We start from the raw sequence: 12,894 nt of genomic DNA, 5'->3' as shown, positions 1-12,894 counted from the left end.
GGAGAGGGAGGCGCCAGGGGCATGGGTGCGGCTGCCCTCGCTCCCCCCTCTATATATAGGGTCCCCAGGGGGGCGCCGGCCCTGGAGATCCAATCTCCCAAGTGGGCGGCGGCCTAGGGGGGTGGAGTGCCCCCCAAGGCAAGTGGGCCCCCCCACCCTAGGGTTCCCAACCCTAGGCGCAGGGGGAAGGCCCAAGGGGGCGCACCAGCCCACTAGGGGATGGTTCCCCTCCCACTTCAGCCCATGGGGCCCTCCGGGATAGGTGGCCCCACCCGATGGACCCCCGGGACCCTTCCGGTGGTCCCGGTACAATACCGGTGATCCCGAAACTTGTCCCGATGGCCGAAATAGCACTTCCTATATACAATTCTTTACCTCCGGACCATTCCGGAACTCCTCGTGACGTCCAGGATCTCATCCGGGACTCCGAACAACTTTCGGATTACTGCATATACATATCTCTACAACCCTAGCGTCACCGAACCTTAAGTGTGTAGACCCTACGGGTTCGGGAGACATGTAGACATGACCGAGACGGCTCTCCGGTCAATAACCAACAGCGGGATCTGGATACCCATGTTGGCTCCCACATGCTCCTCGATGATCTCATCGGATGAACCACCATGTCGAGGATTCAAGCAACCCCGCATACAATTCCCTTTGTCAATCGGTACGTTACTTGCCCGAGATTCGATCGTCGGTATCCCAATACCTTGTTCAATCTCGTTACCGGCAAGTCACTTTACTCGTACCGTAATGCACGATCCCGTGACTAGACACTTGGTCACTTTGAGCTCATTATGATGATGCATTACCGAATGGGCCCAGAGATACCTCTCCGTCATACGGAGTGACAAATCCCAGTCTTGATCCGTGTCAACCCAACAGACACTTTCGGAGATACCCGTAGTATACCTTTATAGTCACCCAATTACGTTGTGACGTTTGGTACACCCAAAGCACTCCTACGGTATCCGGGAGTTACACGATCTCATGGTCTAAGGAAAAGATACTTGACATTGGAAAAACTCTAGCAGATGAACCATACGATCTTGTGCTATGTTTAGGATTGGGTCTTGTCCATCACATCATTCTCCTAATGATGTGATCTCGTTATCAATGACATCCAATGTCCATAGTCAGGAAACCATCACTATCTGTTGATCAACGAGCTAGTCAACTAGAGGCTTACTAGGGACATGTTGGTGTCTATGTATTCACACATGTATTACGATTTCCGGATAACACAATTATAGCATGAATAAAAGACAATTATCATGAACAAGGAAATATAATAATAATCCTTTTATTATTGCCTCTAGGGCATATTTCCAACAGCACGGCGGTTGTTATCGTTGCTGACGTGGAAAAGTTTGCTACCGCCGCTGCTCTCGGCGGTAGTCTATATGATCCTACCGTCGGGCCCCCTGGCGGTAGGCAAAAGGGTCAAATCCCGAAATATTTTCAAATTGGGGTCAGATCTCGATTTTTTTTGACAAAAGGGTCAAAACACGAAATTTAAGCACCATGGGCGAACTAGCGGAATGTCTTACCTTGCTCAGGCCGACGGCTTCGTGTTAAATAGATATGGCGCACCTCCCATAACAGCGCATACATGCGGTTTGGAATACAATCTTGGAGATCAAGAAAGGAGATAGAGATAAGAGGTTACATGAGATAAACATAAGACTCTAACAACCTAACTATCTCAACTATCTCCTATGAGATGCGCCGGTCACCTATCGTGACATGTTGCATGTTTAACACTTACAAGGACTGCACTTGTCTTGTGTCAGATTCAGGATAAATTAAAGAAATCTGGTGTGTCGTCTCATGTAACTAGACTATAGATAGCACTGTCCCGGTTGGTGTAAAAACCGGGACTAAAGGTATAGGGCTTTAGTACCGACCCTTTAGTCCCGGTTCCCCAACCAGGACAATTGGGCCTTTTTCTACTAGTGAAAGGTGCCTTGCAAAGCAAAAGACTTCAATTTTTTTTGTTTAATTCCAAATCTTCCTTTCTCTGGATTTTTGGGAAGCTACTGCCGATTGTTTATCATGTGCCCTCGAACATCATAATTTTTGGGCAGCAATTGCTTTCGAATTTGCCACAAGAAATAATGCAACTAAAGGCCAAGATGGGCAAAAGATGTCTGCAGAGGATCATACATGTGGAACCAAGCAACACATGAGCACATGTGTGACATGTGAAACCAAGCGCACTATTTAAAAACTCATCCAGTGTGCTATTTTTGATTGATTTTGAGCAACCTCACAACGCCAATCAATAAACAAAGGAAGCTATACCAGTTCCCAATGACGGCTCAGAGTAGTAAATTAGCTCAAGGTAGGGGGACAGTTGGGCCAGTACTAACTGGTGTATTTGTTCAAATCAAATGTGAAACGGATGGCCTCACGAGCATGGTCAACGGGGTCATTAAACGGCCAATTCGGGAGGGCGACGGCGAGAAGCATGCACAGCGGAAACACGCGCGTGTCGGACGGTTCGGTCATCGCCGACGAGGCACGGAGTGTAGGCGTGGTGTGGCTGGGTTGGTGCAGGCGCGAAAAAGATGTGAGCTCTCTTTGTGAAGGAAGGAAGGAAGGAAGGAAGGAAGAAAGAAAGATGCTTCAGTCCGATATATGATAACTAGCACAAATGCCCGTGCGTTGCAACGGGTACAAAAAAAAATGCTTAGAAACCTGAAAAACAATTCATCACTTCAACAACTTTGCAAGTAGCAAAACAACATTTAACATAATTAAAAGTACCAAGGACCATATTCTTGAAACAAAGAGAGAAAATCTAGTGATGTTTAAAGAAATAAAGAAATTCCCTTAATTGCTTGAGGTTAGAAGCAAAATGATGTGCCGTATGTTCTTGTTACCTATCTCACCCCTTGACCTATTTCCGCCCATTCTCGTCGCCTGTCCATGTTTGTTATCAACATCTCTTGAGCCTCACTGTCCTCCTTCCTGCAGTGAGCTTCTTCGCATTAATTAATGCAGCCTTCCATTGAAATGTGATGTTTCGTCGTGTATGTTGCCTGCTCAGACGGGATAACCAATAACCAGAAAAAGATGAAAATGAAAGTAGAGCACATAGTCATCTTTATTCTGTAGAGCGCATGCAGCGTGTATTGCTCTCTTAATTTCTCCCGTTTAGTTGCCCACCATATTTTCTTGGAAATCCTTTTATTATGTAGCACGCATGCAAGCGTGTCTTTCCTTTTTGCCCCATTCGATTGCCCACAATTCCTTTCCTTTTTTTTTCTTCTTTCCTTTTTGCCCCATTCGATTGCCCACCTTTCTTCTTTTTTTGAGAATCCTTCCCTCCTTTGTACTTGAAATTATGTTGCCTGCTTGGAAGTCAGAACATGTGTTGGATATTTCTTCTTTTTTTTTTGAATCCTTCCCTCCTTTCTGCACACCAACTCCTCACCCTCCGATCACCAATTTCCGAGCCGGCTTATTAAGGTGATTGATGATAGGTAATTTGAACATGTATATAAGTTGATGGTTGTGCCTTTCAAAGAGTGAGGTGGTACTATTTAATAAGAATACTAACAGCTAGCACTAAATGTAGGTAGGCCTATTTCAGCTGGTTGGCGTTCATCCTACGGGATGAAAGGTCGTGAGCTCGAGTCCTCGCGCACGCTTGTTTTTTTTTCCTTTTCGCGTTACCCTGAAGCTGGGCCAACAGCCCAGCCTGCAGGCCCAAGTCGGTACGAACGTGATGTTTTTGATGTTATGGGCGGCTACATAGATTAGACCCGATTCATCCTTCCTTCCTTGGCCACATGGGCGCAGGCAGGCCGTCTCTCGTCCGTCGCGCTGCTGGACTGGATACATGAGGTACGGAGATGACCCGATCGATTAAAGCGCGCGCGGCGAGGTTGCGGATGATGACGGTCCACGTCCTGCTCACCCACAAGCTTACCAACTAGTTAGGAGTCTCTTTTCTCAGTATCTATCCTCGCATATATATAGGCAGAGCTTACTTAATTGGTTATCCTTGTTTTGAGATTGATATTGTGTATGCAGGGTCCAGAGTTTCGGCTTCCTGATCGGCCCACTGCAGGCTGCGTTAGTTTCACGTCTCTTATCTGCCGACCACAGATTTGAAGGCCGCCTGTGTTGGTTTTAGGGAAGACCTCTGGTACCATATCAACTTCTCGGCTCGCCAGACAGACGATGATGAGCACATCTTCTTCGCCGAGATACACTACGGCCGGTGCTCTGACCAACTAACCGTGGAGACATGCACTATCCTAGTTACGCGCTAATCTTCCAACGACCTATCTGATCGTCGAAACCTACGTGCAGCCCACTAGATATGATCTATTCAATACTCCATCTCTCCCTCTTTATCTTTGACAGAAGAGCCGTTGGACCCAAGGTTGTCATATCGTGATTTTGAATCGGATCGGAGCTTCGATGGTAGGATCACAAATCGTAGAATCTTCACTATCAGGATTATGGAAACGTAGATTCTATGAAGTAAAATTATAGAATTAGAGGGGTTAGTTTGGATCGTAAAATCGTAGAATCATATAACAAAATGGCGATTCTCACAACCTTGGTTGGACCGTTTGTCAAGCAGCTGCGCATTGTGTCCCAATGAATCCAAGATTTTGCACCCAAATGCCGTACAACTCGGATGAGGAAAAGAGGGGCAGGAAAAGGACTTTTTCCGCGAGAGGCGTGTATGGAATGGGCACACAAAGGAACTTTTCAGCAAGAGCGATATGCTACAAACCCCCTTCTTGATAGGAGGAAATGGGCCTCGATATAGACTAGATTGACCATCATTTATGTATTTTTCTTCTTCCCATCATTAATCACATGTGTGTTTAATTTACTGCATCATTCAGGAAAATAAACCCTGTAAGAGTAACTCTAGCCGATCCCCTAAAAATAGAGGTGTACAAAGGTGGATTATAAGTTTTGGCAGCACCTAGCCGAGCACCTAAATATAAATGAGTATAATTTTGTTTTTTTAACTTATGCAATTCTAGTTTATATTGCAACTACATATTAGCACACATATATAGAAACTGAACATAAACATGAAGGTTTAAGATAATAAAAAATATAGTTTACAAACCGAATTATTCAAATCACACCCGAATGGTTTAAGTGTAGCAAATAACTTGTGAAAACACAACTAGGAAGTGGGCTGCCGGGCCACAATCTAGAGCACTTGGGCTTTGGCCCTTCAGCCTTCAAACAGTGTCCTATCTCTCGTTTCTGACTAATTAAGGATCGCTCCTTCGCGAGCCTCCCCAAGGGTCACTTTGGGCTGAGAGCCACGTGCGTGCTCTAGGCACACCCTCCAGATTTTTTTTTATTTTTTCGCACGCGTTTCTGGCTTTTAGATCGTTTTTTCGTCTTTTCACCGGTATTTCTTACCTTTTCGACAAAAAAAATAAAAAAATGGCACGAAAAATTGTTTTTTTGCGCTTCCGCGAGAGGGTGGATTTGCTTGGAAAAAAACATTTTTTTCTTCTGCGAGAGGCACGGTTTTGCTTCCCGAGAAACACAGGTTTGCTTGAGCGAGAGGCACGGTCTTATGCGCATCATATCGTACCACGTCACACATGTTGATGGGCCCACACACAATTTACCCACATATTTATCTCCATCGCAGGCTCATCCACTCGTTTTCCCGACATTTTTTCCCATCATCGTCCCACGACCGCCATGGACAGCTCCTCCGAGCTCGCGCCCCTCCCCCTCTCTTTTTGGACCTCCCCTAGTTGTCGAAGGCTGCAGCCGAGCTTTCACACCCACCATGTACCACTACAATGCCACGGTCCTGGTCACCTGCGATGCAACGACAAGCGCGTCGGTATGAGCGGCACACGATGTGTTCATGACCACATGATTTTGCGATGCTGATTCCCATGGGATGCTACAACCGGGCGCCTTGACGACAATTGTTGTAACCAGCACCACACGGGAGCTGGAGATGACTACGCCCAGTGCTACAACCGGCGTCGAGTCGAGGTGTTGTTTTTGGTATGATGTGAGTCGACATGCTCCAACTGGCGAACCATTTTGCTGGCAGCAACTAGAATTTTTGCTGCGACCGATGAATGTGAAGCATTTTTTTGGATTCCTACGACCAGCTAGAATTTTGTTGTGATCCGGCAACGGCAAGCCATGTTTATGCTGGAACCAGCGATACTTTCTGCTAGGGTTGATGAGAATTTTTTGTTGCGGCTGTTGATTACTGGTGATGCTACAAGCACTTGCATGTGCTACCATGAAGGTGTTGCAAGGCGGCAACAAGAAGGTGCAACCGGCGAGACGGCGAGCTAGGCCCATCGAACAATGATGAGTTGCGACCGGCGAAACGAGTTGTTGCGACCCGTAACAAGAGATGCTACAACAGGCGACACTGTGGTGATGGCGAGCCACGACGATCTGCGGTGAGTGCCAAGGATAGTGGCAGGAGATGACGATGGGGACGGGCCGTCGTGCTGGGCGAAAGGGGACAAAGGATTTTGATGCACTTGGTGTATGATATCGATTTGGGGGAAGAAACAGATTGAGACAGGTCAGGTGGGGCGCGTGATCCAACAGTGCGCGGGGCTCAGTCGGGTGGCCTCGCGACTACTGGGTACACTGTCGCGCTGGTAAGGTTTTTTATTTTTATTTTCCAAGTAAAATCTTGTTATACAGCGAAAATGTCAGATAAATTCTTTTTCTTAGAAATGAATCTCAGATAAATCTGACTACCGAGAGATGTAAAGTAGCGCGTCTTTCTTTTCTCTGCTCCTGCCACTCCTGACAGATCCTGCCGTGCCGTACCTCACCGTGATCGCCTACGCCTCAATCCCCACCCACGCGGTCATCGCCGTTCATCACGCCACTAGGTCTCCTTCCCTTGAGGTATGAGCATCTAGGTTGTTGGTCTCTTCGTTGTATATATATTAAAAGGGAAACGTTGCGAGCCGGCGGATTGGCTGAAGCTTCGGCCGGTCGCGCACGCGCACCCGCCGCTCGATCGTGTGTGTAGCCATCCACCGCTCAGCATCTCCCGACCCACTTTGCATCGTTGGTTTTCCCTTTCTTGGCCCATCATGTGCCCTTGGCCCACCACGGCCGGTCGTTCATTCTTCAGCTTTCCTCTTATCTTCTTCTACCCCTCAAAAAAAAAATCTTCTTCTTCAAACGAGGAGCGCTCCCAGGTTTCGAGCTCCAAGGTGGGTTGGGGAAAGAGCTGCAACCGCAGCCCGATGAAGCTGCATCCGTTTGTCGGCTATGTTGTGACCGCGGCGACCAAGGCCATGCCCACACCATCATGGCGCTGCGAGCTCGAGGGATGGCGGGGGTGTTGCATGTTGCCGCCGTGGTGATTGCATGCTGGAACTAGTGTCAATTTTTGTTGCATCGACTCATGGTGGAGTTACACGCGACGGCAGGGACAACAATTTTTGTTGGAACTGTCATTGAATTTTGCTACAACCGACGAGAAAATTTGCTACATAAATTCATGGCAGATATGCAACCCGGGACGACGGCGATGACGATTTTTTCCTGCAACTGTCGTTGTCTTTTGCTATGACCAGCGATTTTTTTGCTACATCCGTTTTAATGGTGATGACTGGTGGCCGTCGTTCCTGCAACCCTGTACAACGAGCGTCGACGGCGAAAAAAAATCAACCAGCATGGGAAAAAGCTTCAACCGATGCGAAAAAAAGCTTCAACGGGTACAAGTGGTGATGCTGAGAGCTGTGTCCGGCGACACGGTGACGATGTGATTTTGTTGTGGTGATTTTTTTTGCCGGAACCAGTATATATAACCAGTACTGCTACAACCGGCACAACGATTTGCTGCAACCGGCTAGGGCAACCAAGGGCGACATATTTTGTCGGAGCTCGAAGGCCAGATGCTGGAACCCGTCGGTGCGGCGTGCTACCACCGGCACCACGGCTTTGCTAGAACCATCCGCGTCAGGAGCTGGAACTGGAGGACAATGGATATGGCAATCGACGATAGCCAGAGTTGAAGGCTGTGACCAGCCGGCGATGTTGCAACCTCCGAGGAGGAAGCGACAAATAGAGATGGCGCGAGCGTTGGGCGCGACTGAACGGAGGCAAGGCTGTACTCGCTGCATACCCCTGTGTTGCAACTACTATGAAAAATAGCTTCAACCCTAGATGGGAAAGCTTCAGCCGCGCGTATCCCCGCGTGCACAGCGCCCCGCGGTTGCAACACCCCCGACATGGCCACGTGCCTCACCGTGCAACATTTTGCCCCTCGCCGAGGTTGTAGCTCGCCATGGCCGCCATTTGTAGCCCGACCTGTTGGCCACAACTCTTCCCTGTCCCGATTGCACACCAGATCTTGTTGTCCGTGGTTCGCAATATCCCACCCCCATCGACCTCGCCGTGCTCGTCGGCGCACTTGTAGCACCATGGCATCCATGAAAATGATTTTGTAGCAAATTCCAACGCCGATTGTAGCAAAAACCGACTATTGTTGCAGCAAAGCGTCGTCATCATCGTCGCGAGTCGCAGCTAAGACATGAAGTTTGAGGCTTTTTTCAATGCCGGTTGTAGCTTTTGTAACCGCCGGTTGCAGCTTTTCGTTGTCGTCCATGACCTTTCGTCTCTATGGTTGAAACTTTTTTCATCACCAGATGAAGCTTTTTTGTTGACAGATAAAGCTTTTTCCGTCACCGTTTGCAACTTTTCGTGGTCGCTCATAGCTTCCGCCATATACGGGTTGAAACTTTTTTCGTCACCGGTTGAAGCTTTTTTCGTTGCCAGTTGTAGATTTTTTGGTCGTCAGTTGGAGCATTGGGCATCTCTCCCGATGCTCGATTTTTTGCTGGAAACGGTGCGAGCAAGATGTTGCAAGAGTCAGGTGCGCCCGACAAGCTACGACATCAGGGATGAGTGGCGGCGAGCACGCCGACGAGCTGCGGTCGTTGACCGGAGCTACAACAGTCGCCACAGGAGCTGCAACTGCAGGGTGTGGTTGTTGCATGGGCGAAGCCAGTGACGAGGACGGTCGGCGAGGGCTGGGACCGGCGACTAGGAAGGCCGGCGAGGGTGATGACGAGAGACAAGGACGATAGGCGAGGGGCGGCAATGGGAGAACGCATGCGGGCGGCTAGACGAAAGGGGCGATGCGATGCAGAGGGGTTCGTTCGTACGTGTGCTTTGACGAAGACGATGGGGCATCAGACGGTTCCCATCAACCAAATCAGACGGCTGCGGGCTGATCGGCCCAAATTTGGGTCGGCACGCCAGCGCCTAGTACTACCACCTTTTTTTTCCTATAACCGACGAGCTGTTCTGCTGGGGCGGTGTGATTTTTCGCCGCGGCCTGCTACAGTGAACCTTTTTTTGCTACAAACGACTAGTTGTTTTGCTTGGACAACCGAGAACTTTTTCTGCGTCTTGGCGATGGCAAGCCTTTTTTGTTTGCAGCCGGCTATCATTTTTTATGGGACCAACAACCAACGAGAATATTTTGCTGCGAGCCGCTGATGGCAAGTCATTTTTTTTTGCTGGAATCGGCAATCATTTTTTCTGGGACCGGTGAGAATTTTTGTTGTGACCGGCATCCGGCATGAAGTTTTGCTCCAACCCGACGATGGCAAACCATGTTTTGCTGCAACCGGCCATCAGTTTTGCTCGGACCGGTGAGAATTTTTATCGCGACTGGCGAGAAATTTTTCTGCGACCCTGTGATGGTAGCCATTTTTTTTGTTTGAGCTGGTGATCACTTTTGCTAGGCAGCTAGATTTTTCGTTGCGACCGGCCGACAAGATTTTTTGTTGCTGAGATTGATGGATTTTTGTTTGTTTGTTGGGATAGGGGAGATGATTTGCTAGGAGTGACGAGATGAAAAGCTGCAACCGGCAATATGATTTGCTGGGACAGCACAGGCCATGCTACAACGAAGGAAACGACGGCGAGTTGCGACGGTGATGCAGTGCGGCGGAGTTGTAACGGTAGACGGGGTATTCATGGGAGCTAGGGTATTGCTAGTCGACGAGCAAAGCATAGGGGCATGGCGCCGGTACCTCGTTTCATTCACGGGCGGGCAGACGACGGAGTGCTTGCGAGGCGACGACAGCGAGCTGCAACGACGATGCAGGGCAGCCAAGGCGAGCTGCAGCAGTGGAAGGTGGGCGTCGCGGCAAAAGCTACGACGCGTGGCAACGACTGCCGGTTCCATACAGGCGGACAACGGGGGACTCAGTTTTGCATTCGATTTCAGCGGTTTCAGTTTTGCATGACCAAACGTAATGAGCTGGACCCAACGCTTAAGGATGGGACCGGCGGAGCGACCCGGCCGGTCGACCGGCGCAGAGTAGCGCCCATATCAAAACCAATCAATCACGATTTCTGTGGCGCCCCGTCTAGATCCGCCTCCGATTAGGATCCCCGATCGATTCCGTGTTCGTATTGGCTTCTCTCTCTCTCTCTCTCTCTCAAGATCCCATCGGTGGGCTAGCTATCGATCTATCAGACCGCGACCGACGACGCAGACAAGACGAAGGCAGCACGTACAGCAGGAGGATCCATCCACCGACTCTATGGGAGCATGGTTCTCTTCCCCTTGGCAGATGCTGCTCGATTGGATGGCGCAGCGTATGATCCCAACTTCCCAAGGGCTTTACCTCCATTTGATGTCCCCCCTCTTGATGCGCGTCACCCTTGCACACCAGAGTACGTATGTACGCGACCCAAATCTCATGAAAACTTTAATACCTTCTTGTTTCTTCTTATTTTCAAGACAAGACATTTGTTCCATCCATTATGATTATGTTGAATCCCTGTTTTGTTTTGTTTAATTATTATTATTATTATTATTATTATTATTATTAATTGTTTCCTTTGACGGCAGAGAGTTCGACGACTTGCACATTTGCCGTCTCGGTCTCGCCCTCCATGCCCTCAAACATTACAACTCCAAGCACCCGGTACAATACTACTCCTACCCATCCGCAGGCTACCACCTAGTCTTCTCTCCATCTCGATCCATCCTTGCATATACACATGCACTACTGCTTTAGTTAGTTACTTGTATGCTTGTTTGAGATCCATGTCTTATATCTATATATGCATGCAGGATGCCGAGTTCTGGTCTCCTGACCAGCCCAAGGTTGCCTGCACTGGTTTCACGGAAGATATCTAGTACCACCTCAACTTCTCCGCCCACCGCAAGGAAGACGGCGACGAGCAGAGGTTCTTTGCTGAGCTACGCTTCGTCCAGTATCCACGCAGACTTATCATCAAATCATGCACCATCTTAAGTACGTGCATAATGGTTCTATTATCGCTCATACTACCCAACTCGGTCCATTCGTAGCTAATTCTCTGCCCCTCTGTGTGTCTCTCCTTCTCTGCAGAAAAGCCGTTGTGCCGCTTCAAAAGCAGCTGCACCCAAGCCACGTACAACTTGGGTGTGGGAAGAAGGAGCATGAAGAGGAACTCTACCGCGAGAGGCATCAATGGGACTGGGACCCACGTAGAAAGGATTACTTCAGGAGAGAGATGGTTGAGACACCATTCCGGTTTGGCAGATGCCCTAACTTCGGTGTGGAAAAGAGGGCCACGAAGAGGAACTCTACCGTGAGAAGAGTAAATATAGCTAGGACAGGCATATATATGTAGACTGAATTGTTAGGAGATGCCCTTCCATTAAGCACCCAACCCTAGCCGCCCCTCCACCTCACCCCCCCCCCCTCCCTCTTCCCTTCCTCGCCGCCGCCTGAGGCAGCCGCCGGGCAAGCCCGGGGCGCCAAGGATGGTGGTGGCGGGGCCTCGGTTGCCCTGCATCTGCGTGGGGAACCCCGAATCTGGAGCGGCGGCTCCATTGGCAAGGCACGGCCGGCTAGCAGCTGTGCGGGCGGTGGATCTGGTGTCTCGGCCGCGCGGGCGGCGGGATCCGGTGGTCGTTGGCGGCCGCCGGCGGCTTCTACGGCGGTCGGTGCGCGCGATCTGGCGGCTCCCCTCCTCCCCTGTTCGGCGTGCGGGCCAGCCTGGTCGGGCCGCGCTTCCTCTTGGTTGCCGGTTCTGTACAGGAGGCGCTGGTCGTGGCGGGATCTAGTTCGGGCGAAATCCCTGGCCGGCTATGACCGGCCGCGCCGACAGCGATGCCTGAGGGCGCCGTTCCCCTCCTTGGAGGTGTCGGTATGGACTGATCTCCTCACTTCACCTTCCCCTAGGTCTCCCGGGCGAAAGCCCTAACTTTGTTGGGCGGCGGCGGCGCTCACGGCGCCGTTCCCTTTTTGAAGGCGCCGCTTTGGGAACCTTGGGGTTGGGTGGCGCTTGTGGGTGGTGGGCGACGGCGGTGGTGCGGCCCTATCCTAGCATGGATTTACGTCCGATGTTTGGAGATGGACTCGCGTAGGTGAAGGTCGTCGGCTGACGTCGTGGTGGCGTCAATGGCAGAGGACCTGCCAAGGCCAGCGTAGGTGGAGGTCGTCGTTTGGCGTCGTGGTGGTATCGATGGCAGAGGACCTGCCAAGGTTGTCACCTCAATCTGCTCTGAAGATGGACCAGTGGAAGGTGGCGGCGACGACACATGTGAGTGCGTCAGACCGGTTTGAGCCCCGGACCCGGCAGATGGCTTGGTCGGGGCCTCCGGCTTTAGATGTTAGGCTTAGGTGAGAGGTCTGGGTATGTGGCCCAACTTGCACCCCTTCATCATTTGGATAGGAGTAGCGGCAGATATTGCCAAGATGGCGGTTTCAGGCATATTGTTGTTCTACTTTGTAAGGTCCTCGAGAATAATCAATAAAATGGCCGCATGCATCTCCCAGATGCAGAGGCCGGGGGTCATCCTCCTTTTCCAAAAACAAAAGATGTGTTCCTTGTTAGGAGGAGACTGCCTTGATGTAGACAGCAGCGACCAATATCTTT

At 50.2% G+C, this 12,894-nt stretch overlaps 1 protein-coding gene across 2 annotated transcripts; it reads left to right on the top strand.

Moving 5' to 3' along the window:
• Positions 1 to 10,417: 10,417 nt before the first annotated feature.
• LOC123050752 (uncharacterized) lies at positions 10,418 to 11,702 on the top strand. 2 transcript variants are annotated; one of them, XR_006423833.1, is made up of 4 exons: positions 10,418 to 10,695; positions 10,874 to 10,949; positions 11,099 to 11,282; positions 11,379 to 11,702. XR_006423833.1 is itself a non-coding variant. In XM_044473491.1 (3 exons), the coding sequence occupies exons 1-3, from the start codon at positions 10,563 to 10,565 to the stop codon at positions 11,280 to 11,282; spliced, it is 393 nt and encodes a 130-aa protein (XP_044329426.1). In that variant the 5' UTR covers positions 10,418 to 10,562; the 3' UTR covers positions 11,283 to 11,304. The 2 variants fall into 2 exon arrangements, 1 of the variants encoding a protein (XP_044329426.1); XM_044473491.1 differs by lacking the exon at positions 11,379 to 11,702 and having other exon boundaries at positions 11,099 to 11,304.
• Positions 11,703 to 12,894: the final 1,192 nt, after the last annotated feature.

Source organism: Triticum aestivum, chromosome 2D (genome assembly GCF_018294505.1).
Source record: "Triticum aestivum cultivar Chinese Spring chromosome 2D, IWGSC CS RefSeq v2.1, whole genome shotgun sequence".
NCBI lineage: Eukaryota > Viridiplantae > Streptophyta > Magnoliopsida > Poales > Poaceae > Triticum > Triticum aestivum.
This window is presented reverse-complemented; position numbering and strand designations above follow the sequence as displayed.

Bases quoted from the DNA above. Each gene is read 5' to 3' on its own strand.
- LOC123050752 (XM_044473491.1), top strand. From the start codon at position 10,563: ATGGGAGCATGGTTCTCTTCCCCTTGGCAGATGCTGCTCGATTGGATG. The intron at 10,696-10,873 runs GTACGTATGTAC...CTTTGACGGCAG, and splicing joins CGTCACCCTTGCACACCAGA to AGAGTTCGACGACTTGCACA. The intron at 10,950-11,098 runs GTACAATACTAC...ATATGCATGCAG, and splicing joins ATTACAACTCCAAGCACCCG to GATGCCGAGTTCTGGTCTCC.